Source organism: Tyto alba, unplaced genomic scaffold, assembly GCF_018691265.1.
Source record: "Tyto alba isolate M040663 unplaced genomic scaffold, T.alba_DEE_v4.0 Super-Scaffold_20000042, whole genome shotgun sequence".
NCBI lineage: Eukaryota > Metazoa > Chordata > Aves > Strigiformes > Tytonidae > Tyto > Tyto alba.
In genome coordinates this window covers 1,325,309-1,352,353 of record NW_024881293.1, presented here as the reverse complement: position 1 = coordinate 1,352,353, position 27,045 = coordinate 1,325,309, and the positions used below count along the sequence as shown (strand labels likewise).

At 48.0% G+C, this 27,045-nt stretch overlaps 2 protein-coding genes across 8 annotated transcripts; both read right to left on the bottom strand.

The window, feature by feature from the left end:
• Positions 1-253: 253 nt before the first annotated feature.
• DDOST (dolichyl-diphosphooligosaccharide--protein glycosyltransferase non-catalytic subunit) lies at positions 254-5,113 on the bottom strand. The gene is made up of 11 exons (XM_032999523.2): positions 4,937-5,113; positions 4,375-4,485; positions 4,015-4,101; positions 3,533-3,636; positions 2,554-2,648; positions 2,202-2,295; positions 1,641-1,789; positions 1,234-1,381; positions 985-1,105; positions 799-905; positions 254-717 (listed from the first exon to the last, which is right to left on the bottom strand). The coding sequence occupies exons 1-11, from the start codon at positions 5,076-5,078 to the stop codon at positions 568-570; spliced, it is 1,308 nt and encodes a 435-aa protein (XP_032855414.1). The 5' UTR covers positions 5,079-5,113; the 3' UTR covers positions 254-567.
• Positions 5,110-26,395, bottom strand: KIF17 (kinesin family member 17). 7 transcript variants are annotated; one of them, XM_032999515.2, is made up of 15 exons: positions 25,676-26,395; positions 20,281-20,427; positions 19,771-19,872; positions 17,101-17,290; positions 13,176-13,628; positions 12,038-12,135; positions 11,243-11,390; positions 10,087-10,175; positions 9,817-9,941; positions 7,477-7,708; positions 6,309-6,567; positions 5,990-6,057; positions 5,747-5,867; positions 5,421-5,601; positions 5,110-5,228 (listed from the first exon to the last, which is right to left on the bottom strand). In XM_032999515.2, the coding sequence occupies exons 1-15, from the start codon at positions 25,904-25,906 to the stop codon at positions 5,195-5,197; spliced, it is 2,478 nt and encodes an 825-aa protein (XP_032855406.2). In that variant the 5' UTR covers positions 25,907-26,395; the 3' UTR covers positions 5,110-5,194. The 7 variants fall into 7 exon arrangements, with proteins under 7 accessions (XP_032855406.2, XP_032855408.2, XP_032855410.2 ...); XM_032999517.2 differs by having other exon boundaries at positions 5,990-6,054; XM_032999519.2 differs by lacking the exon at positions 5,110-5,228 and having other exon boundaries at positions 5,351-5,654.
• Positions 26,396-27,045: the final 650 nt, after the last annotated feature.

Here is a 27,045-nt window from a genome sequence, read left to right as displayed (position 1 = left end):
TGGGTGACACCCCAGAGCCCTCAGGGCGCTTTTTGGGGTGTCCCAAGCCCTTCCGCGTGCCCCAGGCTCCCCGTTTTTGCCTTTCAGCGTGCTCCAGACTCGTCACCGTCCGACTGTTCCCTCACAGCCCACCTCACAGCCACCCAGTGCTGGCAAGGGTGACACAGGGTCGTGGCCCCCAAGTGTCACCCACAAGTCCGGGAAAGCAGCCGAAAACCCCACACAGTGAATTCACTTATTTCAACCCAGGGAGGAAAGGGATGAGACTTTATTTTGAGCAGCGAGTTCATCTCGAATCAAAATCATTTCAACGGCGGGGCGACACAAACATGGTGAACTCAAGGAACAACACCGGAGGCGTCAGGGTTCCAGGTCTGCAGACGCTTCGGTGACAGATTTGCCCCCGGAATTTCATTTTCTTTCCTATTATTTTCCCCCCATGCGTAAAAATAAAAAAGACCAAACACAAATCCACAGCGTCTCTGGCACCTACCAGTCCTCACAGTTACCGAGAGTCCCGGGCGCTGCCCGTCCCTGGGGAAAAGGCTCTTCCTCCCCCCCAGGAGCTCAGTCAGATTTCTCCTTCTCCTTCATGTGCAGGAAGACAATGCTGAACATGAAGAGACCAACCATCATGGAGAAGGCACCGGCGTAGTACGGGTACGCCGAGGGGATGAAACGTTCATATTGCGTGTGCTGGAGGGGACGCACGGACACCTGGGAGGGGAGAGAGCGGCGGCGTCAGCCGAGTGGCCCAGGCACCCTCCCCCTTGGGCGACTAACTCCCGCCCCGCTTACCTGGGTAGAGGAGTAGAGGTGGGTATAACCCAGCCGGTTATAATCCACTTTAAACTGAAACACTCCGTAGACGTCCGGCAGCTTGAACTGCACGCTGTATTTGCCGCCTGAGAAAGAGACCGCGGCGACGTTGGGGTGGGAAGCTGTGGGAGCCACGCCGCCGAAAGCGCCCCGAGGGAAACCTACCGTTCCTCTTGAGGAAGGTGCGCACGAAGGGATCGATGCGGACGAACTCCAGCTGAATATCGTCTCCGTCAAAGGGGACCCACTTGCCGTCGGAAAGCTTTTCGATGACAATGCTGTACTCCTGGAATGAACCCACAACGCCTCAAGTTAAAGAACCATGCCTGAAAATGAACCTTGAACCTACACCAAGCTCAAGTTCTCCTCAATTCCCTCCTGCCTGCGCCGCGGGCTCCAAGCAGGCAGCCTTACCACGAGGTCGGTGACGGTGTAGGCATTGGGCGGCACAAGTTCCCCCACGCGGTGGTGGGACACAGCGCCGACACGCAGCACCCCCTCCTCCTTGAACACCCAGCGGGACAAGGCAACAGCCAGCTCGTAATTACCCGTCTGCGAGTATCTGTGGAGGAAGGAAGGTTGAGGAAGGACGGCAGCCATGCCAAAATAGGTGTGAAAGCAATAAAAAGCTAGCTGGGGTTTAAAGAAGGGAATTGCTTCCCCAAGCACTTTGTTCCACAAGACCAAAGGAATATGTCACCCCTAATTTATTTCGAGCTTTCTGCCACTTCCCATAACATGAAAGGCCTGGGAAACAAATATTCTTCACCAAACAGCTCCCAGAATATTCCTCAGCCAGAGATGCCAGGAAGCCAGCATACCTCTTAGAGCCAGGAGTAGCCTTCTGCACAGCAGAATTGAAGAAAGCATCGCTAAAGAAATCCAAGGAGCCACTGAAAATAACACGGGCATTGTTCCGGGCTTGGAGCCCCGCGATCAGAAGGGTGTTCTTCCCGACTGCATGCGGGTACTGAAAAGAAGCATGTTTAGAAGAGTGTTTAGCCAAATTAGGGATGATTAAAGGAGAGTGGAACAGTCTGTAGCTAGCAGAGTCTGCAATTAAGTAGAAAGCAAGAAGCTCAGAATAACCAGTAATGGAATTCACAGCTTCTGCCCTCTCCGACTGGAATGAAACCAGGAGATGCGCTTTGATCTAGGTTGGCCTTTCTTCCAAAGCATCCCTCACACTGGACACTTTCCCAGCAACTAAAACCAAAGGAAGATTCCCAGGGCAATGTCAGAAAGCAGACAACAGCCTGACCCTTTCAAAAAAATCTATCAGGGGATTAAACACTCCGGCTTTTTTCCTCAAGTTGCTGATATTTGAGGGACTTAATTGCAGCAGTATAACCCAAAAGAGAAGAAAAAGTCACCAAGCGTACCTGAGTAATAGGCTTATCTGGGAAGAAGGAGTAGGAGGTAGAAGAGCCGGTCAGGATATCCAGCACCAGCGGGTTGTCAGGGTCAGCCACCATCCTTGCAGGGAGAGGCACGGTGAGCAGCTCCGAGAGCCCCCGGGCCCCCCACACCCAGAGGAACGCGCAGCTGCCAACTCAACCACACGAACCTCCTCACCCTTCAGATGTGACAAGAGGACTGCAGAGCTCACACACACCAAAAAATTAAATATTTCCCCAAGCTTCTCTAATTTACGTTAAGGAACGTAGTTTTGCTCCATTTCCCCAACAACAGCAACCTCACCTCCCTTCCCACACCGCACTGCAAGTTGCTTACCCGACTCCTCGGAAAAGGATGGGGTTCAGTGCCACCTTCCCCACAATAGTGGGGGCCTTCAGGAGATTTTCAGCATCTGCAACTATGAGCGTGTGCTGGGAGAAACGAGAGAAATTGATGCAAACGTGCTGCTCAGGCAGGCAGGTTGATGTTTGTCAGGTTTTAACGGCAAGAAACAGCTTCTCTTGTTACTTGAAAGTTAACTTTGTTTTTACAGACAAAACTGAGCAGCTGCTGTTGGATGAACATTACGATTCAATTAAAAAGCAAAAAAATCAGCATTTTTTTGTTTAATTATGATGAAATTAAATTAATACTGATAGATAAGGAAATGTAAATCACCTTTTGATAAAGATAGCAATACCTACAGTATTCTTCCTTAAACTAGGACAATATCCATACATTGCTTCAACAGTTTAATTTAAATAAAGATTAGGAGAAAATATTTAGTTCAAACCTTAATACAGGTTTTAATTTTAAAGTACTGGGTGACACTAGGGGGAAAAAAAGAAATCATAGAAAGATGTACATTTCTATACTGATCTCTGGGACTGAAAATCTCCCCACACCCAAAGCCGTCGCACTCAGTGACTGATGTGCTTCACCCACAGGCAAAATTCCCCCCCACACACGTCAGGGTGGTGCAAAACCGCCATTAATGTTGGTGTGACTGCCCGAGGCACGGCGGCAATTTGAAACTGTAATTTGAAAGATCAAACGTGGGAAATTCAGAAAGATGGATTTGAGGGCAGAGACCCCAAATGTGCAGAGCTTTGCAGTGTCATGACATCACTCCCGAGAGCAGCATAACCAAATGCTGTGAAGTGGCATTATTTATGACTTTCTGGGGAGGAAGATGGGAGAGCAGAGAACGGATAAAGGAAAAAAAGAGAAAACAAGGACAGAAGATTCATCCCTTAACCTCTACTCCTAACTTCTCATTAAAAAAAACCCAAAACGTGCAGGCAAACCCATTTACCTGGCCGGGGTCGGATATATCGTAGTTGTGATGGTCGATGACAGCTGTCCTTTCCTCATCAAACTCGATCCCACACTCACTGCCCAGCTCTCGCAGTGGGTCACCTGGAAGGACAAAAAGGATTTTCTGTTATGTAGCACATTCAGGACACAAAGCTCATCTCAGCACTGAAAAAAAAAAAATGTAAATTCAGCTTAGAGTTACACATTCGGCACTTCACAAGCCAAATCCCGAGGAGCATCACAACCTCTCCCAGCTAAATTCCCACTGAAAATGTTGATAAAGGTTTTTTATCATCCATTTCCTTACAGCACAAACCTCGAGGCTCACAACGAGAAACTGTTTTTTCACCAGTTATGTTGCAGGAACTCAGAGAAGGATGAATAAACTATTTGCTCACCACAGAGTGTAAGCAGCATAGGTGCTTATTACAGAAAGTGGCTAAAATATGTTAATTTGCTCTGACAAACGTTTGTACTTACCAATGTCAGAGCTGGCGGCAACAAGGACACTGCCGCCGCCATCGATGAAAGCGGTGATAGTCTCCACGTTGATGTTTCCACCAAAATCTGAAAGCACACATGAGAAATTCATTGCTAGCTCTCAGAAATAACACCATGACAGAATTAAACTATAGCAAAACACCAAATGATTTCACTTGTGGCTGAAAGAACCAGGGCGAAAGGCCTGGACATATCTGCAGCTTGCTACCACGTACAAGACACAACGGATAACATCTAAAACTTAAGATTTAACAAAAATTCACAAAACAGTTGGAAATCCCATTCAAAAAAATGCCACCAAGCTGCTAGACCACTCGAGTTTTCCCCTCCTGTATTTACCTTCTATGGATGGTGAGAAGATGATCAAGTTGTCATACAGGAATTCTCCATATTTTATCAGGGACAGGCCTGCATCATCTGCTGTCCGGAAAGTGAGATCGAAGCCCCTGTCTGCATCCGCAAGACAAAATTGACTACTTTCACATTTCACAAAATCAACACATGTAGCAGCAAAGCAACATCAAGATTCTGAGTTTTATTTCCCCAATAAACAGCAGTGTTTTGGGAAAAAGTGGCTTAGGGCTTTCTGGGAGCACCACCAGGATGTTCCCACATAAAACCCAGGGGATCAATCCTCTGAAGCTCCCCTTTGTTTCAAGCATGCCCTAGTGACACCCATCAAGCGGGGACCCAAACACAGGCACGACTGAAGAAACACACCCGATCTCCTCCCTCAGCCCGGCCAGGGGACCCCAAACAAACACCCCCTTCTCCCCCAGGTAACCCCAATCTCGTCCCTCAGCCCGACCAGGGGACTCCAACCGCCCCCCTCAGAACCAGGAGACCTCCATCTCGTCCCTCATCCGGGCGCGGAGTCCCCAGCCGCCTCCCCGAGCCTTACCCGCCAGGCTGCGGAAGAAAAGCGAGTGCGTGTCCCGCAGGTTGCCGTTCTCCAGCAGCACCAGGGTGCGAGGCCCCCCCTCCGCCCCGGCGGCCGCCGCCACCGCCAACAGCCACCACATACAGACCGCGGCCGCCGCCATCTTGCTCGCCGGCGCCAAGCTGCCGCGGAAGCGGGCTGGCACGAGCAGCCAATCAGCGCCAGGCGCCGCTCCTCCGCCTTCCAATCACCGACGGACAGCTCCCCGACGCCGGCCAATCAGCGGGACCCTGTCGCGGCCGCCGTAGGGCCGCTGAGGGGGAGGGGGGGGGAAGATGGCGGCGGGGCCTGGGCGGGCAGCGCGGGGCTCGTTCCCACCCTCAACCCCTCCGCCCCGAGCCGGAGGAGGCAGATTCCCAGTAAAAGACCTCAAAATGGCGGTGTCTGACTAGTTTATTGCAGCGGGGGTACAAGGCGCAAGCGAACATAGTGACAGCGAGCTCACCCTCTGTCCCACACTCCAGTGCAGAGTGAGGGCGGTTTGGTGCAAAGCCACAGAGATTCGGCGTCTTCCTGCGTTGCCGGACACCTCAGCAGCGGCGGGGTCAGAGGAAGGGGCTTTTGGACTCGGCTTTGCCCTTTTTGCGCTTGGTGGTGGGGGCAGCTGGCGGGAGCAAGGCAAGGGCCTGGAGGCGGAAGGGCCGGGGCATGGCGGAGCCGCTGCCTGGCCCCAGGGGAGCTGGAAGAGGAGAGGAAGCGGAGCCAGAAAAGCGCTTCCTTACAAAAATTAGAAAGGAAAACGAACAATCTGTAGGAAATGGCAGGTTTTACCTCGGTTCTTGGTTGGGTCGGGGTGGAGGATGCGGCTGGTCCGCCTGGGTTGGAAGTAGTTGCTGGCGATGGTCTCGCTGTCGCTCCTGTTCAGCACCAGCCTGTAGCGGTCTTCCTCGGGCTGGAAGCGGAAAACGCCGTCAGCGGTGCTGGTCACTGTGCTAGCCCCTGGGTTATGGCTTAGAAAAATCGACAAAAATCGGTAAAATACGATAGAAAAAAAGGAGGAGGGATGTACTGTACCGTTAGCTGTCGGCTGTCGGCTGTCGGACTCTTTTGCAGAGTTTTGGGCTGTGGCAGGGCTGGAACTGCTGTGAGCAGAGACGGGCATTACAGGGTTGTAGTTTCTAGAACAATTAACGCTCTGCCAATGCCCAGCGCTGCCCTGGTCACCGGGCTCACAGAGATTCACGAAGGATCCATACTCCACATCACGTTAGGTGATGTCATTATTCAGACTTTCTGTAAGCAGCAGATTTTACAAGCAGGTGCAGCCCAAACATGATCGGCTGAGCCTGGCAGTAGCCACATGCCAACAGCACCATCGAGACACGCATCTTACCTGCAGGCAGGCAGGTTTTTTGAATGACTGGCTCTGGAATTTTCCAGCAGCCAGTTTCCTCATCCCAGACAGATTCGCGCTTGATCTTCTCCAGATTACTGTAGTTACAGTCACGGCGGATGAGGGACTGCACCTGATCCAGCAGCTGCTGGAAGAGCATCAGCTCTCGCTCCAGGCGACGGATGGTGCCAAGGTAATCGATCTTTTCCAGCTCAAACTCCGACTGCAGATCTCTGATCTCGGTCTCGGCAGCCCGCAGCTGGGACATCAAACCAAAATACATTGTTGGGATTATAAAGGAGAGACCAATGGTTACTGCGAGTACAAGAATTTGTCAGGCAGAGGGATGGAAAGACCCACACAAAAACTTTGATATTTGGGAATATTTCTAATTTATAGTTAAATATTCAGATGAGATTTGTGTGGAGAGATTATTCCATGTCTGTTTTAATAAAAGATTTCTCATGTTTCTCCAAAGTCTTTGAATGGACCTTCAGTTAATCTTACTAGTGTGATTGGTGGCCAGTGCTAATGAACTCTTGGGAGTTCCTAACTTTGATGAAAAAAGTGCAATATTTCTTTGCTAACCTAGATACAGAAATAAAGCAAATTCTTAACATGCAGATTTAGAATTGCACACACAGAAAATTTTTTTTGAAGCTACTCTGATTCTGACTGAGAGAAAAACTGTTTTTCAAGTGTGCCTAAAATTTAAGATCATTGCTTTTATACTTTTTTCCCCAGAAAACTCTTCATGATGTAATTTCTTCCAGGAACCCAGGTGTGATACCTGGGCTGATCAGAACTGGAGAAACTGTGCAATAGATTGCATAGGTCAGTAGAGGGAGTCACGTCCTCTTCCATAACCAGACATCATCCTTCAGCACAAGGAGACGAGCCTTGAAAATAGGTGGGGTTTTGGGTTTCAACAACTTCATTCACCACGCTGAGGGCTGCTGCATTTGATATTTCATAAAAGTAAACACAAGCAACCTTATAAGTACTAATGCAGGCATGCGTACGAAATATTAGACACAGCCAGAGTCATTCTCTAAACACACTGCCCTAAAACATCTCCTGAATCTTTAAAAAAAAAAAACAACAGGTATGCAGAAGAGGAAAGAGACTCTTCCTGAATCTTCAGCAGGGATAGCAGGGAGCTGCTCACCTTCTTCTGCATCTTCTCCAGAAGCTTGCTCTTGGCTCGAACCTCCTCCTGGATGGAGTCGTAGACGTTAAGCAGAACCCAATCACTGCTGTCCTCGTTAGATTGCTGCAGCGCGGCCACCAGCTGCATCCTCCGCTCATCTGCATATTTTTTCCGGCGTTTATGCTTTTCTTTGAGGTCCTTGTTTTTAGCCTGTTCCCCTCCAACCACCTGTTGCTCTAGCATCTGCAGCCTGGAAAAGGCAAATGCTTCTCTTAGCTCAGCACTACAAAGAACCGTCTGTGTAAGTGTGGAGGATCCACGTCCTTACCTGAATGACATTTGGGAACACACAGTACAGAAAACAGTGATTTCTGATGAGATTTGCTGCCCTGAGTAATCATGGCAAATTCTACTTTTATTAGCACTTTCTGTCATAAATACTCCTGTGGACCCAAGGCAAAGCACATGCTATTCTGAGCACCTCTATCCAGAAATCTGTATCTATGCTCACAGAATTTTTTTTAAAAATCCTGTTTTGTGGAATTTATATTTAAATTCTTACTGATACATATGTATTGGATATAATATTTCAAATCTTACTTTATGCTTTGAAAGACTCTCAAAACAAGCACAAAATGTGTCAAAATTGCACAAAGTAATATTTTAAGTGATGGATGTGGGAATTGTACAGCTGGAAGCCATAGTACAATTTTCTTTTAGGGGCAGTATTGGCCAGGGTGGATGACTTGGGTGACTTCAGCGTTGCCCCTTCAGCACAGGCACAGATCCATGTTTGAAATCAAGCTCGGCTCATGTCCACGCTGCACAGCCCCGTACACTCCAACACAGAAATAAAGCCACTCTCCCAGAGCCATTCTCTTTGTCTGCACGGGGATCTGCAGCAGAGTAGATGGCTCAGGCCGGTCAGCACTGGCTCAAATTAGAGAAAATCCCACTGCTGTTAAAAGCTCCACTGATACTAGCCTCTTAATTATCTTCAAACCCATCCGAAAGAGCTCGTTCTCTACCAGAGATGACCTGCTATTCTACTTTGCTGCACTTGCCAAGTAGCCTTCTGTTTCATTTGCTTAATGCACGATTGAATCCTTGCTCTACTGAGCAAGTATCAGAGATCTCGCAGCCTGCCTGATGCATAAAGCTTTTAACAGGTGACTTCAAAAATCCCCATGCCTGCGGAACCAAACCTTCCTGCCTCATCTGCAGAGAACTTTGATTTTAACAATGTAATTAGAAGAGTATTCTACCCTTGTTTGTCACAAAAAGGAATGCTGCAATAGGACTATTAAGATTTGATAGATAGTCAAAACGGATGGTTTCTCTGGAGACCTCTCTGTTAATAGACAGAATTGCCCACAAATTACATACACTGCTTTCCTAGATTTTTTAATAGCTGCTTCTTCACCTGGGAGAAGCCCAACAGAGCAAGCATATACCATAGGAGCTCACAATAAACCTGAAAGACTTGTTAAAAACCAAAAGACTTTTCAGAATCAAACTCCATCATCCACAATATATCTTATGTTGATCATTTCTTATTTTAATATCATTCCACACAATAGAGTAAAAGAGAGAAATCAGCAGAATTTGCTTAAAAGTGTGTATTTCTGAAACAGCCCAGGCAACCCTCACATCCCAGCCCTGTACTCCAAGCCCAGGCTCTAGTGCTGCCCCTAAAATGTGATTATTGGGAAATTTTGATGTTGGTTCTGGTTGACATCTTGCAAACATTGTCAAATGCATGACTCAGAGGCAACAGTGACCTCAGAGACAAGGGAGAGTCGCGGAGGACGCACTCTCCTCCACCCACACGCACAGTGAGCAGCAGGAAGGCCTGCTACCTTACTTGTACTATTATGAGAGGGCTCCAAGTGCCCTTCAAGAACCATTTTTAAGAGGAAAGGAGGCCGCTTCCATAACCTGTTTGGGCACTTAAGCTCTGTCAGATACGGCCAGTCTCTACTTTATAAAATCCTCATAAATTACACCTGCAAAAAGCCAGAGAAGGAAGAGTCTTCCCTGCCTACAGATCTAGGCAGGATTTGTTATCAGGAAAGCACGCTTTTTTTGCATCCACATCTGCTGACACAGCCATCTCCAGATTTTTCTTTCTTAATTCTGGCACTTGGCATTATTGAACGCCGCAGCTAACAGCTATTTATCTGCACAAAGAGGACAAAGTTAATTTTGGGGTAAAGAACACTCTTCTGCCTAGTTTTGTGCTGTGCTGAACTGACAGCTGAAGCTTGACAGTTGTAATACCACGGAAGAACAGGGTTGCTTCTTGCCTGTATGTGTTGTAAGCAGTGCCCAGTTAGCAGGAGCAGCACAGTCACTGACCTGGTGAGTACCTGCTGCTGGTCTGCGGGCAGTGAAGTCCCCTCGGCAGTGACAGCCACTGCTGTTCCAGCACTCCCCCTGCTCACACCACCACCCTCTTGCACAGCCCGAGGTGCTGCTGGGTCCTGAGGACAAGAGGAAACCAAAGGCTGTGCCTCTGAAAAGACGCAGTGTGAGGACCAGGCTAGATGAAGCATGACGCTATCTACTTGGGTTTATTCAGCCCAGGCAGGTAAAGTAACCAGGGGGGTAAAGTAGTCTGAAGGGTACCTGGGCTGATGTTGGTTCTTCATCTGCTGCAGCGACAGAGTCTTCAGGCAAAGGTGTCTCACCAGGAGCAGTTTCAGTCCTCATGGCAGCTGAAGAGTAAAAGAGGAAATACCCACAATGTCAGGAACGAGCTCCGCAAAACTAGAACACAAAACTGTGAAAACATCACACATAATCTTCACCAAAAGCTAAAAACTATGTGTCTGGAAGGAAAAGGTCTGTTATTTATACTGGTCAGTAAAAGCCAAAGACCCAGAGGGTGTATCTGGTAAGGAATGCAGATTTTACAGGGTGGGGAGAGCCTTGGTCCTGTGTTCGCATGCAAATAATCTATTTCAGAGGCAGGGGGGTGCATGTTTGTAATCAGAGGGGGGGGGGGGAAAAAAAGAACCTCTCACCTTAGAAAGTGATAGCATCAAAAATTAAGAATATAGGTTCAAGAATTAATATTGGGCAATAAGTGCTGTACAAGCACATTGCAAAACAGGCTCTGAGGCACTGCGGAAGTGTAAATGAAAAGCAGCAATGAAGAGGAGAGCTGACAACAATTTATAGGTATGTGAGAGGAATATCCACCCTCCAGCAAAGCGATGGTGTTGATAATCCACTGGGAGACCAAGGGCTGCATCCCATTTGCATGCAATGGAAGAGACTGCTGCAGCCACCCTCGGCTTGAGCATGCAAGTTGTGCAAAGCCAATTGGATCAAGACAGAGCAGCACCTGCCGAGACCAGTCATTTCTGCAGCTCAGACCTCTGCTCCAGGGAAACGCTGCCCTAAGTCAGAAGAAACTCACAGCTATGTGTGCAAAAATCGCATTTCATTGCCTTAAGGCTTAGAGGGTAGGGCCAGGCCGGTCCCGATAGGGAAAAGAAGTTGGGGAAATAGGGAAGAGGACAAAGCTGGGGCAGAGAGTCTCATGAGTGGCCCAGGAGAGACAGAGTTACCACTCCTGCTGTGGATAAGGCAGGGTTGAGATCAGGGACTGCTGTCGCTGCCATGTAGCGCTTGCTGCAGTAGCAGTCACTGCCACTTTAAAGGTTGCAGTGTTTGCCACAAAATGTGACTTTGCAAAAACAGCCTGTGTCTGCTCATGCCTAAAGCATCAGGGAGTGCTCAGCCTGCGCTGCACACCCTCCATCTGCCTCATCCACACCTGCTTCCTTCCTGAGGTTCTCCTCGAGAGCAGACAGCTTGAGATCATAGTGATTCCTCAGGCTACTGATGTCCTCTTCGAGGCGGACACGGGATGCCTGCTCCGCTTCGTAGCTGGCCTTTAGTTGGGCCAGCTTCTCTTCATACTCCTGAAAGGCACAGCAGACAGTCTGATGCAACAGCCCTGCTCCTGACTGTACACAGGGTCATGTCTAGGTCACATCTTATGTCCACCCCAATAAATCTTTACCATCCTGTATTCATTGACTTTTTTTGTGATTTAAGTTGACGCAGTATTGATGAAAGATGACCGGTTAGCCCTAGAAACAGCTGTCTTGGGCAGATGAGGTGCCCTAGAAGGATCTTTGTAGAGAGCAAAGAGAGAGTTTTATTTCCTTCTGGCCCCCAAACTCCCCATTCTTCCTCATGGTTCCATAACCCCTCTTCATCTTCATCCTTGTACTGCTCTTAACATCTTTACTGCTTTCCTCCTCCCTGTTTCTCCCTCTTCTGACAGGAGGAATCACATTTAGTTTCACATGTAGTTACTGCAGAAGTTCTTGGAAATCCATTCCAGTTCCTTTCCAGAGAGGTGGGAACAATGCTGAGAGAAAGTGGCGTTATACGTGAGGCCATCAACACAACTTCTGTCCACAGAAGCCCAAGGACCAAAAAACAGGAAGAGAAGTGTTCTGAAGAGGCTGAACCACACAGCCCTACACCATATTTGTAATTATTATTATAAAAACCCACAAGCCATGGCCAAAGACGTTCAGAGATACCCTCTGTGACTTACTTCTCTGATCAGCTGCTTCTCTGCTTCAAGATCTAACTGGGGTTTGAGAAGGGGAGCTGGCTTCACTGCCAGGTGAGCAGTCTCAGCAGGCAGAAGCCCTACAAAGCAAAGCAGAAATAAAAATCACTCACAGTTACTGGGTGGGATTGTCTGTAGAATGCCTGGAAACAGAACAAAGAACCTGGCTGCCAGCAAAGAACATCGCACTCCATGCGCTACTTTAAACTGTGCTTGTGTGCCAGCATCTGTGCTGCCAAAACGCCCACTGGCCTGGGACTCCATAGGTGTGGGGAGAGGAGTCGTCAGCACTGAGAAGAGGGGGGGAGGTTTAAGCTTCAGGTATATGAAAGCGAATATAAATTTAATCTCTTTCACAGAATAACAGGAGAATTTTCCAGGGCTATGCTAACAGATTTGGAAGATAAAAGACACTGGGAAGGTGATGAAAGGTGCAAGGAAATTGCCTTCTTTCTTCACAGCTGTTTCTGAAAGGTGACAGAAAGGGGGGAAAAAAAAATAAATCTTACAGCCTTACTCCTCTGCAGAAAGTTGCCCTTTTTTAGGAGATAACTCTCAAAAGGTGATCAGCTCCCTCAAGACTGCTCTTACCCATTTGTTACCACATTTGCTATTCTTACTTCATAGCAAAAAGAGAGTCTGCTGAGGCTGGGCTGAATCCTCAGAGAGAGGACAGTGCCGCTCTCCATCAGCAGTTCCATCAGCAGGGCAAAACTTTTCTTGTACTGTCAAAATTTCAGCGTAGGAGAACAGGGGCTGAATGCTACAATTTGAAAACATGTATATATATTTAATAAAGAATTTTACATTATTGTTTCTTTCACAGCTCATTTTTGCTCTGCCAGCTGAAACCTCTCTTCTGTGACTGACCAAATTCTACCCAGAATGACCAAGAAGTCTGAGGATTGTAGTCACATCAGCATTTCCTAACAGAATTTGTCATTCTGGAATAAGGTCACATTGGCAACAGTGAAGGAAAAGTTCATTACCAGAATGGAGAACTCTTCCTCTAACAGTTAAGGGAAAAGTTGAGGTGAAATCCAGTGAGCATTTTATGTGTAAAAACTTCTTTTTTCTGTCAAAGATAAAACATCTCTGCAGCCACCAAGGGCTCTCCTACCTGACAAGTTATTTGCGCCCATCTGTTCAGCTAGAATGGCCTTCAGCTTCTTAATCTCCTCCTGATACTCCCTCAGCAGAGCATCCTTGGGGTCCTCGTTGATACAGGGCTTGTTCCTGATGTTTTTCGCTCGATTAGCATAGCGCAAAGTACTGAGACTTTCATCATAGTTATTATCAGCTGGAGATAAGCATGCTACCATCAGCGTCTTGGTATTCCCTCCAAGGGAGTCTTGCAGCAGCCTGGTCAGCTTTGAGTCTCGGTAGGGGATGTGCTTACACCTGCCATCGACCAGTGCTGAGATGACGTTGCCCAGAGCTGAGAGGGAGAGGTTGATTTTGATGGCCTCTTTGAGCCGCTCCCCTGTGGCTCCTGTTTTTGACTGTCTCTCACTTCCTGCCAGATCCACTAAATGGAGTTTTGCAGCCCTAAGGTGGTCCTGCCCTCGCTCATCTGCAAGAAAATAATCCTGGGTTAGACTCTTCTTAAGAGGAAGCATCTTAACCGGCAAGAACTAGGACTCTCTTGGTGTTGCGTTCCAGTTCAAGCCCTGCTCTTTGTCTGCATTTGGGCCCTGACTCCCTTAAGTAAATAAATACCTACTTAATCTTAGAACTACACATTTTAGTGCTTTCTTGAATAAGACCTGGCACAGTAAGAATTCATGCCCGTTCTTGCTCTCCCAGTGAGCTCTGAATACACGCACCCCCCTGCCACATTTACATCCTTCTACAGTGTTTAGAATTGCACACAAAGCCCTCTGCAAGTAACAAGGTCACACCATGAGTTTCTACAACTTTTTTCCTCTTCAGGTTGTTTCATCAATGTCTGACAATTGTAAAGAAGGGAGGAAGCATGAAATGAGGAGTCAATGGGCAGCAGCTAGAGCAGGGCTAGCTGGAGAGCACAGGCAAAAGAGCAGGCTCCCTGAATCCCTACAGGATGTGGAGACAGGCAGGAAGGTCATCTCTGCAGACTACCATGGAAAGGCTGGAGTAGACACTATGTTGGGAAACAGTTTTTCCATGACCTCCCAAACTACAGCTTTTCTCAAGGTTGGAATCCAACCTACCCTAATCAATGGTCATATTCAAGAAGTTTCTTGCTGCGCTTCAAAAGAAAAAGCACTTCCTATCAGTTACCATCAATGTCCACCATCTGGCTTTCTGTCCCAAGACAGCTTGAATGTTCAAGAAGCCCAGCAGATCTCCCCTCTCGCCCATATAGCTGTAAAACTGCACCGTGACTCAGCACACAGGCATGCTAGGCAGCATCTGTTCCTCCTCAACTCACGACATTCTCGGTGAGAAAGTAATATGAGGGAACACAGGCGAGAAACAGGAAAACTGCAAGAAATTGGGATTGCACTCAGTTTAACCCACCCAGTTGAGGAGCTGGATCTCAGTGAGGAGTCAGACCCAGTGAGCCAGTGCTATTCCGATTGTAATGCTTTAAGGCAAGAGAAGATGTGAGCTGAAGTTAACAGCTAGCTCCCCCGTTACCTGGACACATACCTCATGTATATAATATCTGCTTCCCACTTGCATTTTGAGGCCTGATTAACAAGACACAAATACCCCATGACTGAGCAAGCGTGCATTCAGGCGCTTTAGGAATCCCTCGGTTTTGCTGGCTACTTAACTTTTCAGCCTCATGCAGAGCAAAGAGTTGGAAACATTCCAAATCACAGATTACTGTCCTAAGCGCTGGACCACACTCTTGGATGCCCATGCCCCAATCATCCCTCACAATTACATCCCAAGTTCAAGGGAAGAGCACTCCAAGCAAAAAGAACATCAATTTTAACTGAGCCTGCCCTTTTCCAGACAGACTTCTACAAAAGCTAGCCTTCAGTTCAGTCAGAGTTAAGCTTTATGGCTGTGGACAATACCTAAACACAAGCAATGAGGAATACGATGCATGGGGGAAAATTAAAAGTTTACAGGTAAACAAAAAAAATATAAAATCTATCGCCCCAGGATATTTCCCCAGTTACAACAACAGACTGTTAACCGTGGAACTTATTGTTTGCTGCAGAGCAAACTTACTGTTTCACTACAAAACTTTATGACATGTTAAGACATGGGAGAATTGGGGAAAAAAAACCCCACACAGATTGATTTTAAATAGAGCACCCTCTCACTATCCTTTCTGAGAGCTGGGGTGAGTGGACAGTCACAAAAAGTAGGTTTTCTAACCCCTTCCCTCTTTCAGCCACAGTTTATGTAAACACTGATGGCAATTAAAAAGTTGGTTTGATTCCTGCCAGTCCTTTTACCCACAGAGGCTGTTTGTTTCAATCGAGGAGCTTAGCGGTTTTGTTTCCATGGTGTAACAAGGTCCCCAGACTCTTGCTAAAATGCCTGCAGCAGCCCGAAAGTCTCTGCCTGTCTAATTCCCATATGGCCCATTGGCCAGTTCTGGTGGCATAAGCACTATTCCAAATCTACGTCTTTCTCATTAACTGGTCAATCCCGAAGTATGATGTAAAGGAATAAAACATCTGCTGCTCTAAATATGGTAAAAATACTGATGGTAACTCACTCATTTCATACATCTGCAGCCAGAGAGCCTGGTATCTGGCATAATCCTGTTCCTGAATCTAAACTGTTACTTTAAAGAGTCCCCTTAGTCTACATTAATTGCAAAGAGATATTTTAAATATCAACTGCCTGTAAATTATCATTCACTACAGGCTCAACTGGAAAATAAGTTTGAACTTCTCCATGTTTCATGAAGCCTAGAGAAGATAACATAAATACCAACTTCATTAACTATTTCAAGTAACAATTACTTTAGTAGAACCATCCAGTTGCAGGGAGTGTGCCAAAACCCTCAACTTTCTCCTCAAATATTCCAGCTGCCTTCGATTTAACTGCCAAAACCGCAAGTTTCCCCACCTGCCATTCTGTTCCATGTAACAAGTTTTCAAAGCTTTAAATCAGAGAAATTGTTGCAGACTAGATTAAGAGTCCTGCACCCAGCTGGAACAGAAGAGGAGTGTAAACACTTCTTTTTCCTTGTTAGGATTAAAGTTGGGATTTTACAGACCCAAATAATGCAAGGATTAGCATGCACCCGCTGTGCTAATTGAAAAATTCCAAAAATTACACAAACACTATTTTGGATAGAGGAAAATGAGGTACTGTCACTAACATCTGGAACCACAATTGAGGAAGACATTGTGTAACTTTCCCCATGACTGAAACAGCTGAAGAAAACGAAGCCAAGCTGTTCACAGCTTCAGCTGGGGTCAAGGACTAGATAGACTATAGGAGACTAATTCCTTCCTTAGTCCCAGAAAAAACCCTTTCAAGGTTCATGTTCAGACCCAGCAAGGCAGCTTTATCAGCTAAAGAAATGCCAATGGAAATGAGATGTTTGAGAAAGGAAAATTAGTCATTAAAACATTATTAAGGGATTCTTTTATTCCATCTTAAAACCCAGATTAGCTGTTTGCTTAGAAGATGTGCCCTGTGATTAAACTCAATGAAGGAAATTGTTGGGTGAAATGATCTGACTTGCACTGTAAAGGAGATCAGACATGACAGATAATGATAAAAGTTTCTCCAGGCTGTAAAATGCATGAACTCCACACTGTTGTATGGGCTGAGGCTTAGCCCCCTGCCCCCTTTGAATGAAATATAAATTTGAGAAGACAAAGAAATGGGAGGAGACTTAAATTTGTTCCCAGTTTGAGTGTAAGACATTTCTCTCCCAAGGGGGAATCGAAATTTAAGAAACAGGACTTTGAATACTCAGCCATTTCACATTGTGAAGAATGTCCATGTCGGCACAATTCTGATTTCCACCGGACCTAAAAAATTATTTAGGATCTACATTTTGCTGTGGGGTGACTGGTCAGACCGCACAGATTCTGTGCTCTACCTGGCCCAGGCTTAACACAGGACATGCAGCTACTTACCTACGGTGTAGATTTCCATGTTGACAGTAAAGATGGAGTGGGAGCGGGAAGAGTCCTTGTTCATGAGGGTGTAACCCACCGCTCGGTTTCTCCAGCCTGTCTCCATGATCTGCTCGCACTGGACCACGCTATGCACGGTGTGCAGAGAGAGCCCCTTCACGTACACCCCCTTCTCTGGGTGCTCCTTCAGCTGCAAACAGGGACAGCACAAGACAGGTTAGGACAAGACGCACTGGAAACTGTCTGGAATCTTGAGGGCTACGTGAGTTTTGCATGTGGAGAAATTAAACTGCAGTATGGGAAAAACTTATCTGGCTGCATCAAAAAGCTTTAAGATTTCTGAAGGAGGAATAAAACCACGCAAAAAGAGGGAATCACCTTCATGGATCTGCAGGCAAAAAGAATTAAAGTTAAAAGTTTGCTGTTTGATTCAGACATCTCCCAGGCCACAAAAAACCTGCGCTGAGCCGCCTTCTACCTCCCCTGTTATTAAGCTGCATATTTTAAAAAAGAACTGAAATGTTTTTCACCTATTATGGCAAAGGCTCTAATATCTCTTCAGTCATAGGGAGCATTTTAAAAATCAAAGCACAGATTCAATAGTCATGGATATTGTTAATGGTGCTTCGCTGAACCCCTCCGCTCTGAGAGGGCGTCTTGATCTCCCTGACAAAATTCCCAAAGTCACACAAAGGCAGACAATAATAATTTTTCTCCAGATTAATTCATTTTTTAGATGCTCTAAAATCCTATTCAGGCAGCTGGATAGAGACAGAATGTTAAATACCTAACAGCATCTTTTCAGCAATTATCAATCATGCAGAAGAAACACTTCATACAACATGCTAATAAACGATTGAAATGTTCAAAATCTTGATCAAACCTACACAAAAAATACAAAACAATTAAGAGATCCCTGCACTCCTACACTAGCCCCTTCTGAAGCTCCCTCCACACTAGAAATTTTAAACAAGCTGAATTCATTTTCAACAGCCATGTTACGCCCCACATCTGCTGAGTTCACCACCAAAACTCTATTGTGTCAGCTGGGATATCAAGATATGGTTGTCATGACTCGGTTGCAAGGAGTGACAGATACCACGTTTGGCTGCGTGACTTCCAAAAAAGAGCCTTACATACTTTAGTGATGCACGCACCACAAGCAGCGGTGTGAAGTAGAGGGTTTGCTGTTAAAAAATCAGCACAGAACAGAGCAAAAGTGGCTGAAAACTAAACTAGGCAGGATTTTAGCCTTGTTCTACAGCCATGACTGCCCAGGATGAATCCAGTTATAGAATCACAACCAGACTGTTCATACACTGTGACTTTTGCCTGTGCTACAGGAGGACGCCACAGCTGGCCCAGCTGTATTTGAGGGTGCTGCAGAATCCCTGAGGAACACCCAACCAAGGACACGGCCGTTTAACTCCACGACAGACTGACAGGGGCATTTTCCTTGCAGAGCTCCATAAAACCTGCTCTTCACAGGGTTTCATGCCACGGGAGACGACTGTGGGCTTTGGAATTACCAAAGGCACTGATGTCGAAAGGCAAAGGAACAAAGAAAAATGGGATTTTGGAGGAGAATTAGGGGACACAGAAGGAAGCAGTGGGGCAGCCCGGGCTTTCAGTCTCTGCAGGACACAACTCCCTTAATTACTCAGTGGAGATAGCAACAGGCAGCAGCTGCCACGGGTGTGATGGTGTTACCCTAGAAACTGGTCTGCCCAACTCCTGTCCTCCCAGTGCCAACTGCAGTCGTCATGGAAACCGGTGTCACTGCTGATGTGGAACAAAGGATAGGAAACTGCAGCAAGCAAGTCCCCCTCTCCCACCCTCCCTCTCGACACGCACAGGGGAAACATGCTTGGAACATGGAGCGGAGAGGGTTTTGCCTCCCTTAAAGCCAGAAGCATATTAAAAAAACTGCCCCACAAGGCAGTTTGAGTCTGTCACCACCTCAGCGTGTCTGTGCAGCAGATGGTGCTAGTGCCTTGGTTTTCTTCACCAGGGCAGTCCTGCAGGGAAATAAATTAGGACAGGAGATTTGCAGCTCCCTCTGGGAATATGTACAGAAAGATCTGCAAAGCCACCAAGAGGTAAATTTTATAAAAATCAGCCCCTTGATTAGGACTTCAGGAAAGTTTACCCTCCTGCGTTCCTGGAAACTGCCTGCCTTCCCCATGCATTCCCATGGGGAGTAATATCTGCTGTGTCCCCTCAAAAAAGGATCAGCCTTTTTTGTTTCAGACAAATAATGAGATCATCCACAGCTACACAGGATCAGATTAAACATTTATAAGGCACAGAATCCTCCTGCTTTAGATCCAGCTGTGAGACGAAGAGGATTAGGAGGAAATTGCCCCATGAGCACTTTATTCCATCCTTGTCCAGTAATGATTTTCACACAGCTTCTGCTGAGCTACTGGTCGCTATCAAGCGGGATACATGGGACACGTCTCTGACTGGATCCTGTTCCTTCTGCCACTAAACTTTCACTAAAGTCCCTCAAAATCTCCTCTTGGCTTCCATATTCATCACCGTAACTTTGTATTCTATCATTCAGCTTCTGACAGAGCATATTACTGCACTTCTGCAAGACACTCATGACAACACTTGTCTGAGCAAATTAAAACACTTCCTATTTAGGACACATTGACTCCACCTCACCTCCAACTTCTGCTTGGTATCAGCTCCTAGAAGGTCTCGTATGTCTTCATTGTAAATCTCCAGGTAGGAAGCCCTTACCAAGAACTTGGCATTTTCAGCACACTGCACAAAACAGGAACGATTTTCGGGTAAGGTTCTCAAAATGAAGGCGAGTAGGCAGCCCACGTAGATACTCAATGCCAGCTGGGTGCCTGCCTCCCTTCAGCACTTCATCAAATCTCTCCTGGCATTTCATTCCCAGGTGTAACCACTCAACACACTCACTACAGGGACTTTTGGTCCTTAAACATCTCAAGTGCAAGTCCAAAAAGTCAGCAGAGATAAGGGTGCAGTTCATCTGACTGTATATGGGCCTCAGCTTTAGGATGAGAGGCAGCATACCCAGCCTGTCCCCATTCTTGCTCCTGACTGTGATTGGCACTCACTCCTTGGAGTATGACACGAAAAACTATCTTTCTTGATACCACACTGTCTTACAACAGGATCTCTTTCACATCCTGACACACCTACCTGTACACTCTCAAAAATGTGTTCAAATGCCCTGGGTATGATGCCTTTCTGTGTAGGAGGATCCACAACTCCCTGCATGGTGAATGACTTCCCACTGCCCGTCTGGCCGTAGGCAAATATGGTGCCATTGTAGCCTTCAGTGACACCCTGGAAATGGAGGAAAACCAAATAAAATACCTATTATCTTCACCCTTTGCAGAACTGGAACTGCATTGTTCAGATTCAATCCCACCTCATAAAAGGTATTTTAAAGGAAGAGCTGGAATTAAACATTAAACAACTACTTCATCTTCACGTGCCATCAGAGTATAATAATTTAAAAATGCATTCTACTAGCATATAAATCAATGGTTTTCTCTCAAAAATGGAAAACTTTAAGAAATCCAAGTGTTGAAAAGTGGAATAGCTGTTGACAACACTTAGAAGACCAGAATATTTTCACCGTAGGGCAGCAAAATCTTGGGAAACCCAGAGAGACAACTAGAATGATAGTCGATTATAGGGTGGCCAAAAGGATGGTCCCTAGCTTAGAATAATTTCCTCTTGGAAAGCTGGCTGAAAGAAGGCCTCACTTTCACTTGTTCCTAATTCAGAGAAGCATGGGAACAGAAGATATTTGGATTTCTTAAGGTTCAAATGAAAGGGAAAATAAATAAATTATTAACCTAATAATCTACTGTTTCAGACCCTGGTTGCACTCCTGATCAGGAACTTCCATCTTAAAATTATCACTGGCCATTTTATCCCTGTTTCTTCTAATAAAATTTTCTTTGGGGAGGGGAGGGCTGGCATTTTTTTGCTTAACTAGTTCCTTTCTCACACTAGCTGATTATCACGCTGGTGTGTTAACAGGCAACAAACACACCTCTGTCCTGGTTGGGGCTGGACTAGAGTTCCTGTTGGTTTTAGTAGCTGGAGGAGTGCTGCAGCACAGAGACCCCGGGGACTCCCCAGGTCCCAGTGCCCTCACCTGTGTGTGGGGGTGGGGGGAGCACAGCTGGAGGGCTGGGCCCTGATTGGCTGATAGTCCATGTCATGTGACATCATGCTCACCATATAAAGGCAGGAGAGGGGCCACTTCTGGGAGTGTGGCTGTGGTGGCTTTGTGTTTGGGGTTGCTGGCTGGGAGCAGGCAGTTGGTGGGTGGTGAGCAGCTGTATTGTACATTACCTACTGATATTGCTGTCTGTTTATTATTCTGTTACTGTTATTAAACTGTTTTTATCTCAACCCGCGAGTCTCCCTTTGCCCCTCCAATTCCCTCCCCATTCCCAAGTGGGGGGAGGGTGGGTGAGCGGCTGTGGGGCATTTAGCTGCTGAGCAGGCTCAAACCACGACAGTCCTTTTTGGCGCCCAACGTGGGGCACGAAGGGTTGAGATAATAACAGATTTGATCTGTGGGTACTATCAAGTTTGTTATAATGCCGACTGCCCATCCTGTTATAATGTCATTTGCTTGGCTACTAAAATCGTGGATTTTGTTGCTGCAGTTGTGTTATACATCACATTACTTACCATATGTAGTCCCCATGTTGTTGCTTATTACCCGTGGGAATTGGATTAAGATTTTTGCCTTGCTGTATTATGTAACTCTAGTTTATGGCATGATAAAATCTTCGGTCCTGGGAGTTATGGGGCACCTACTGGAGTGGGTTAGTAACTATACCCTCCACCTTTTCTCCTTGGAAATCCCACCCAAGGGGGAGATACCTTTTTCCATCTTCCCCTTCTCCAAGCTACTTGCAAGTATACTTGAGAATGCTGAGAACTCTGAATATCCATGGAATGCTCATATTAACATTGTTGTCTTGTTTCTGGAAGCTGTAGTGTTCCTGAATGTGGTTCAGGTTCTGTTTCGGGTTAAGCAACTGTTTCTGAATACCACCCAGAGGTCTACCCCAGGATTGCAGAGTTATGAGTGGCTGGGGGTGTGGGGTAGCATGGGCAAGTACCTAGGACAGTGGGGACCTCCAATGTTTTGGAATTTCACCCCTGAACAAGTGCGGGATCCTGAGAAATTACTAAAATATTTCGAAAAGGTGTGCTGTCATCCTGACACCTCAAGAGAAACGCAGATCATTGCAACAGGCTGGGGCCTGGCCCATGCCTACCGAACCCTGCTTGCCACCATGCAGTATCCTCAAAAGGAAGACGTCTCTGCATCTGCGAGCAAAACAACCGGCACTGCAACCACCCTGGCACCCCCACCAGGCACTGCAGCCACTCCAACTCAGGCGACCGACGCTGCAGCCAATCCGACCCCTACGGTAAGTACTGCGGGTGAACTGGAGCATCAATCCACAACAGTATCAGTTGCTCCCATACAGAAGAAGAAATACACTAAAAAATCCCCTCGCATTGTAAAAGATGATGGTGAGCCAGGGCCCTCACAAGAACAGGAGGAGGAGGCAGAGCCAGTGGTAATCACCCGATCTCTATCCCTGAGTGAACTACGAGACATGAGAAAGGATTTCAGCCGCCATCCAGGTGAACACCACCTTACCTGGCTGCTCCGATGCTGGGATAGCGGGGCCAACAGTGTGGAATTAGAAGGTAGAGAAGCCAGGCAACTGGGATCCCTGTCCAGGGATGCAGGCATTGACAAGATTATTGGAAGAAAGACACAAACGCTCAGCCTTTGGAGACGACTACTGTCAGGCGTGAGGGACAGATATCCCTTCAAGGAAGATCTTACATGTCATCTAAGTAAGTGGACTGCCATGGAGAGAGGCATCCAATACCTGAGGGAACTGGGAGGGAACTGGCTGTGTGGGAGATGGTTTATTATGATCCAGACGATGCGCGGCTACCCACAGACCCAGATGAAGTCCAATGCACCCGGCCCATGTGGCGGAAGTTTATACGGAGTGCTCCGTCTTCACATTCGAATGCACTAGCAGTATTTGACTGGAGAGACGAAGAGGGACCAACTATGGATGACTTGGCTCGCCGACTCCGGCACTACGAAGAAAGTCTTTCTCCTTCCATCGTCGCGGCTGTGGAGAAACTGTCACAAGAAGTCCGACAACTCAAAGAGGACATGTCCTACTCTCCACCTCCACAGACTAAGATCTCGGCAATCAGGAGCAAACGACTCCCTACTCAAGCGAGACAGTATACACCACAGGGGAACCTATGGTATTACCTGAGCGACCATGGAGAAGATATGAGGAAATGGGACGGGAAACCCACCTACATTCTAAGAGAGCGGGTTTGAGAGTTGGAAGGAAGAATGGCTACAAATCAAGGTTCTTCCAGGATAAGTGCTGCTCCAGTCTCAGCTAATCAGTTACCCAAACAGCGTAGAAGAATTGACTTTGCTCCTGATCCTATGAGGAGAACTTCTGAGTCGTACTTACAAGAAGTGAGTAACCAGGATGAGACCGAGGTTCGCACAGACTGCACTAACCCCTCCATCAACAATGGATACGATGAGCAGCATTAGAGGGGCCCTGCCTCCAGCCAGGTGGAGGAGAGGGACAATCGTGTTTACTGGACTGTGTGGATTCGATGGCCTGGCACATCAGACCCCCAGGAGTATAAGGCTTTGGTGGACACTGGTGCCCAGTGCACCCTGATGCCGTTGAATTTCCAAGGAACAGAGGCTATTTGTATCTCAGGAGTGACAGGAGGTTCTCAACAGCTGACTGTGTTGGAGGCTGAGGTGAGCCTAACTGGAAATGAGTGGCAAAAGCACCCTGTTGTAACTGGCCCGGAAGCTCCCTGTATTCTTGGAATAGATTATCTCCGGAGAGGGTATTTTAAGGACCCAAAAGGGTACCGGTGGGCTTTTGGCATAGCTGCCTTGGAGACAGAAGAAATCAAACAGCTGTCCACTCTGCCAGGGCTCTCAGAGGATCCTTCTGCTGTGGGACTACTGAAGGTTGAAGAGCAGCAGGTGACGATCGCTACCACGACTGTGCACCGACGGCAATATCGCACCAACAGAGACTCTGTAGTTCCCATCCACCAACTGATTCGTCAACTAGAGAGCCAAGGGGTGATCAGCAAGACTCGCTCACCCTTTAACAGCCCCATGTGGCCAGTGCAGAAGTCTGATGGAGAGTGGAGACTGACAGTGGACTGTCGGGGCCTGAATGAAGTCACACCACCGTTAAGTGCTGCTGTGCCAGACATGCTGCAGCTTCAGTATGAATTGGAGTCAAAGGCAGCCAAGTGGTATGCCACAATTGATATCGCCAATGCCTTTTTCTCCATCCCTCTGGCAGCAGAATGCAGGCCACAGTTTGCTTTCACCTGGAGGGGTGTCCAACACACCTGGAACAGACTGCCCCAGGGGTGGAAACACAGTCCCACTATTTGCCATGGACTGATCCACACTGCGCTGGAACAGGGTGAAGCTCCAGAACATTTACAATACACTGATGACATCATTATATGGGGGAATACAGCAGAAGAGGTTTTTGAGAAGGGAGAGAAAATAGTTAAAATTCTTTTGAAAGCTGGCTTCACCATAAAATGAGGTAAAGTCAAGGGCCCTGCACAGGAGATTCAGTTTTTAGGAATCAAATGGCAAGATGGATGTCGTCAGATTCCAGTGGATGTGATTAATAAAATAACGGCTATGTCTCCACCAACCAGCAGAAAGGAAGTACAAGCTTTCTTAGGTGTGATAGGCTTCTGGAGAATGCATATTCCAAATTACAGTCTTAGGTGTGATAGGCTGCTGGAGAATGCATATTCCAAATTACAGTCAGATCGTAAGCCCTCTTTATCAAGTGACCCGAAAGAAAAATGACTTTTTATGGGGCCCTGAACAAAAGCAAGCTTTTGAACAAATTAAACAAGAAATCGTTCATGCTGTAGCCCTTGGGCCGGTTCGGGCAGGACATGATGTTAAAAATGTGCTCTACACTGCAGCCGGGGAGAATGGCCCTACCTGGAGTCTTTGGCAGATGTGTTAACAGATAACAAACACATCTCTCATTCTGCTATTGTAAAACAGGCCAAGCTTCCCTGTCTTCTCCAAGGTTTCTCACTTGACAGTAAAAACATCCCTAAAATCATCAGGAGTCTTGTTTGTCTTCCTTCTCCCCACATCACTTCCCACTTCAGTTTCCAGGGCCTACACAGGGGGTTTTAGCTTTCATATAAACATCCACCTAAAACAATTAAATGTAATTCTGACCTCAGTGCCACACTGGCTGCTTGAAAAAGTTTTATTTTCTTCCCAATTTCCCAGCCTACTGCCAGGACACTGTTTTGCCCTCCTCTGCACCCCAGGGTTGCAGCTAAGCCTCTTGATGGAGTGGACAGGGCTGTTTCTGTCCATAAATCAGTTCCGTTTAGGGATCGCCTACCCATGTGAAACTCCTCAGCCCACATCCCGAGCTACATGTTCGTCTGTGTCTGGCTTGCTTCAGGCACCGCTTACCTCCACGAGCGGGTAGGCGATCTCATTGTAGATCTGCTCTGTGTTGTGCTCCTGGTAGTACGCCCCGTCGAAGGTGAACTGCTTCGGGGGCTCCCCGGTGGCAGCGGGGTTTTGGAGGAAGCACTGGCCCCGTGCGCTCTCCGTGTTGACGACCACCTTGCAGCCAAGAGCCTTCTCCCGCTCGTTCATGGGCCGGCAGCGCACGATCACCTTCACTGCCTCCGAGGCCATTTTTCAAGGTTCAGCTCGACCCCACACGCGCTCACTTGGGGTGCATGGGGGGCTGGGTAGGGCTGTGGGAAGGCTGGGGCGAGCCTAACCCCAGGGCCTGCAGCCGTCAGTGGGGTGCAGCACTCACCGCTTGCTGGGGGCAGCGAGGGGAAGGACCCCCCTGCAACTTGGCATAAGGGCCAGAGGGGCCACAAGGGGCTGGGAGGCAAGAGGGGACTAAGGAGGAGGAAAGCTTGGGAGGGATGAAGGGAAAAGGGGGGACACTCGGGACAAGCCTGAGGGGGAACTAGGGCAGGCCGGGGGGAGGAAACCTGCGGGGAGGCTGCGGGCGGGAAAGCCTGAGGGAACTCCGGGGAGCCGGGACAAGCCCAAGGAGGAGCGGGCGAAGGAAAACCTGAGGGAAAAGCGTCGGTATCGGGCAAGCCTGAGGGAGCGGGGGGAATCCCGGGGCGCACCGGGCGGTGCGGAGGGCAGGCGGGAAGCGCCGGCCGAGCCAGCGCGCATGCGCGCAGTGGCCCCACGCGGTTGCCACAGCGACGGGGCGGTGTGAGGCGAGGCCCCGCCCCCCTCTCGCCCCGCCCGCCCCCGCCGCGCGCGGTGGGGAGGGAGCCCTCGCGCAGCGAGGCGCGTGTGCGTGGGTGCGGAGGCGCGCGGGCGCGCGGGAGCGTGAGGCGCGAGCGCGAGGGCTGGGGCAAATGAGGGAGCGCGGTGCAATTCGGCAAGTGTGCGCGTGCACGAGAGCGCAGGTGCGTGGGTTCAAAGCCTTGAGGGTGCGTGGTGCCAGTCTGCAGGCGTGCGTGTGCACCAGCGCGCAGGCGCGGGGATGCGAGGTCTCGAGGGCGTGTGGTGCAGTTTTTCAGGTGTGTGTGCATGGGCGCACAAGGTCTACGAGGGTGCGTGGTGCAATTCTGCAAGCGTGCGTGTGCCCACGAGGGCGTAAGTGCGCGTGTCCAAGGTCTCGAGGGTGCGTGGTGCAATCCTGCAAGCGTGGGTGTGCGCACGAGAGTGTAAGTGCACGCATCCAAGGTCTCAAGGGTGCGTGGTGCAATTCTGCAAGCGTGGGTGTGCGCACGAGAGTGTAAGTGCACGCATCCAAGGCCTCGAGGGTGCGTGGTGCAATTCTGCAAGCGTGGGTGTGC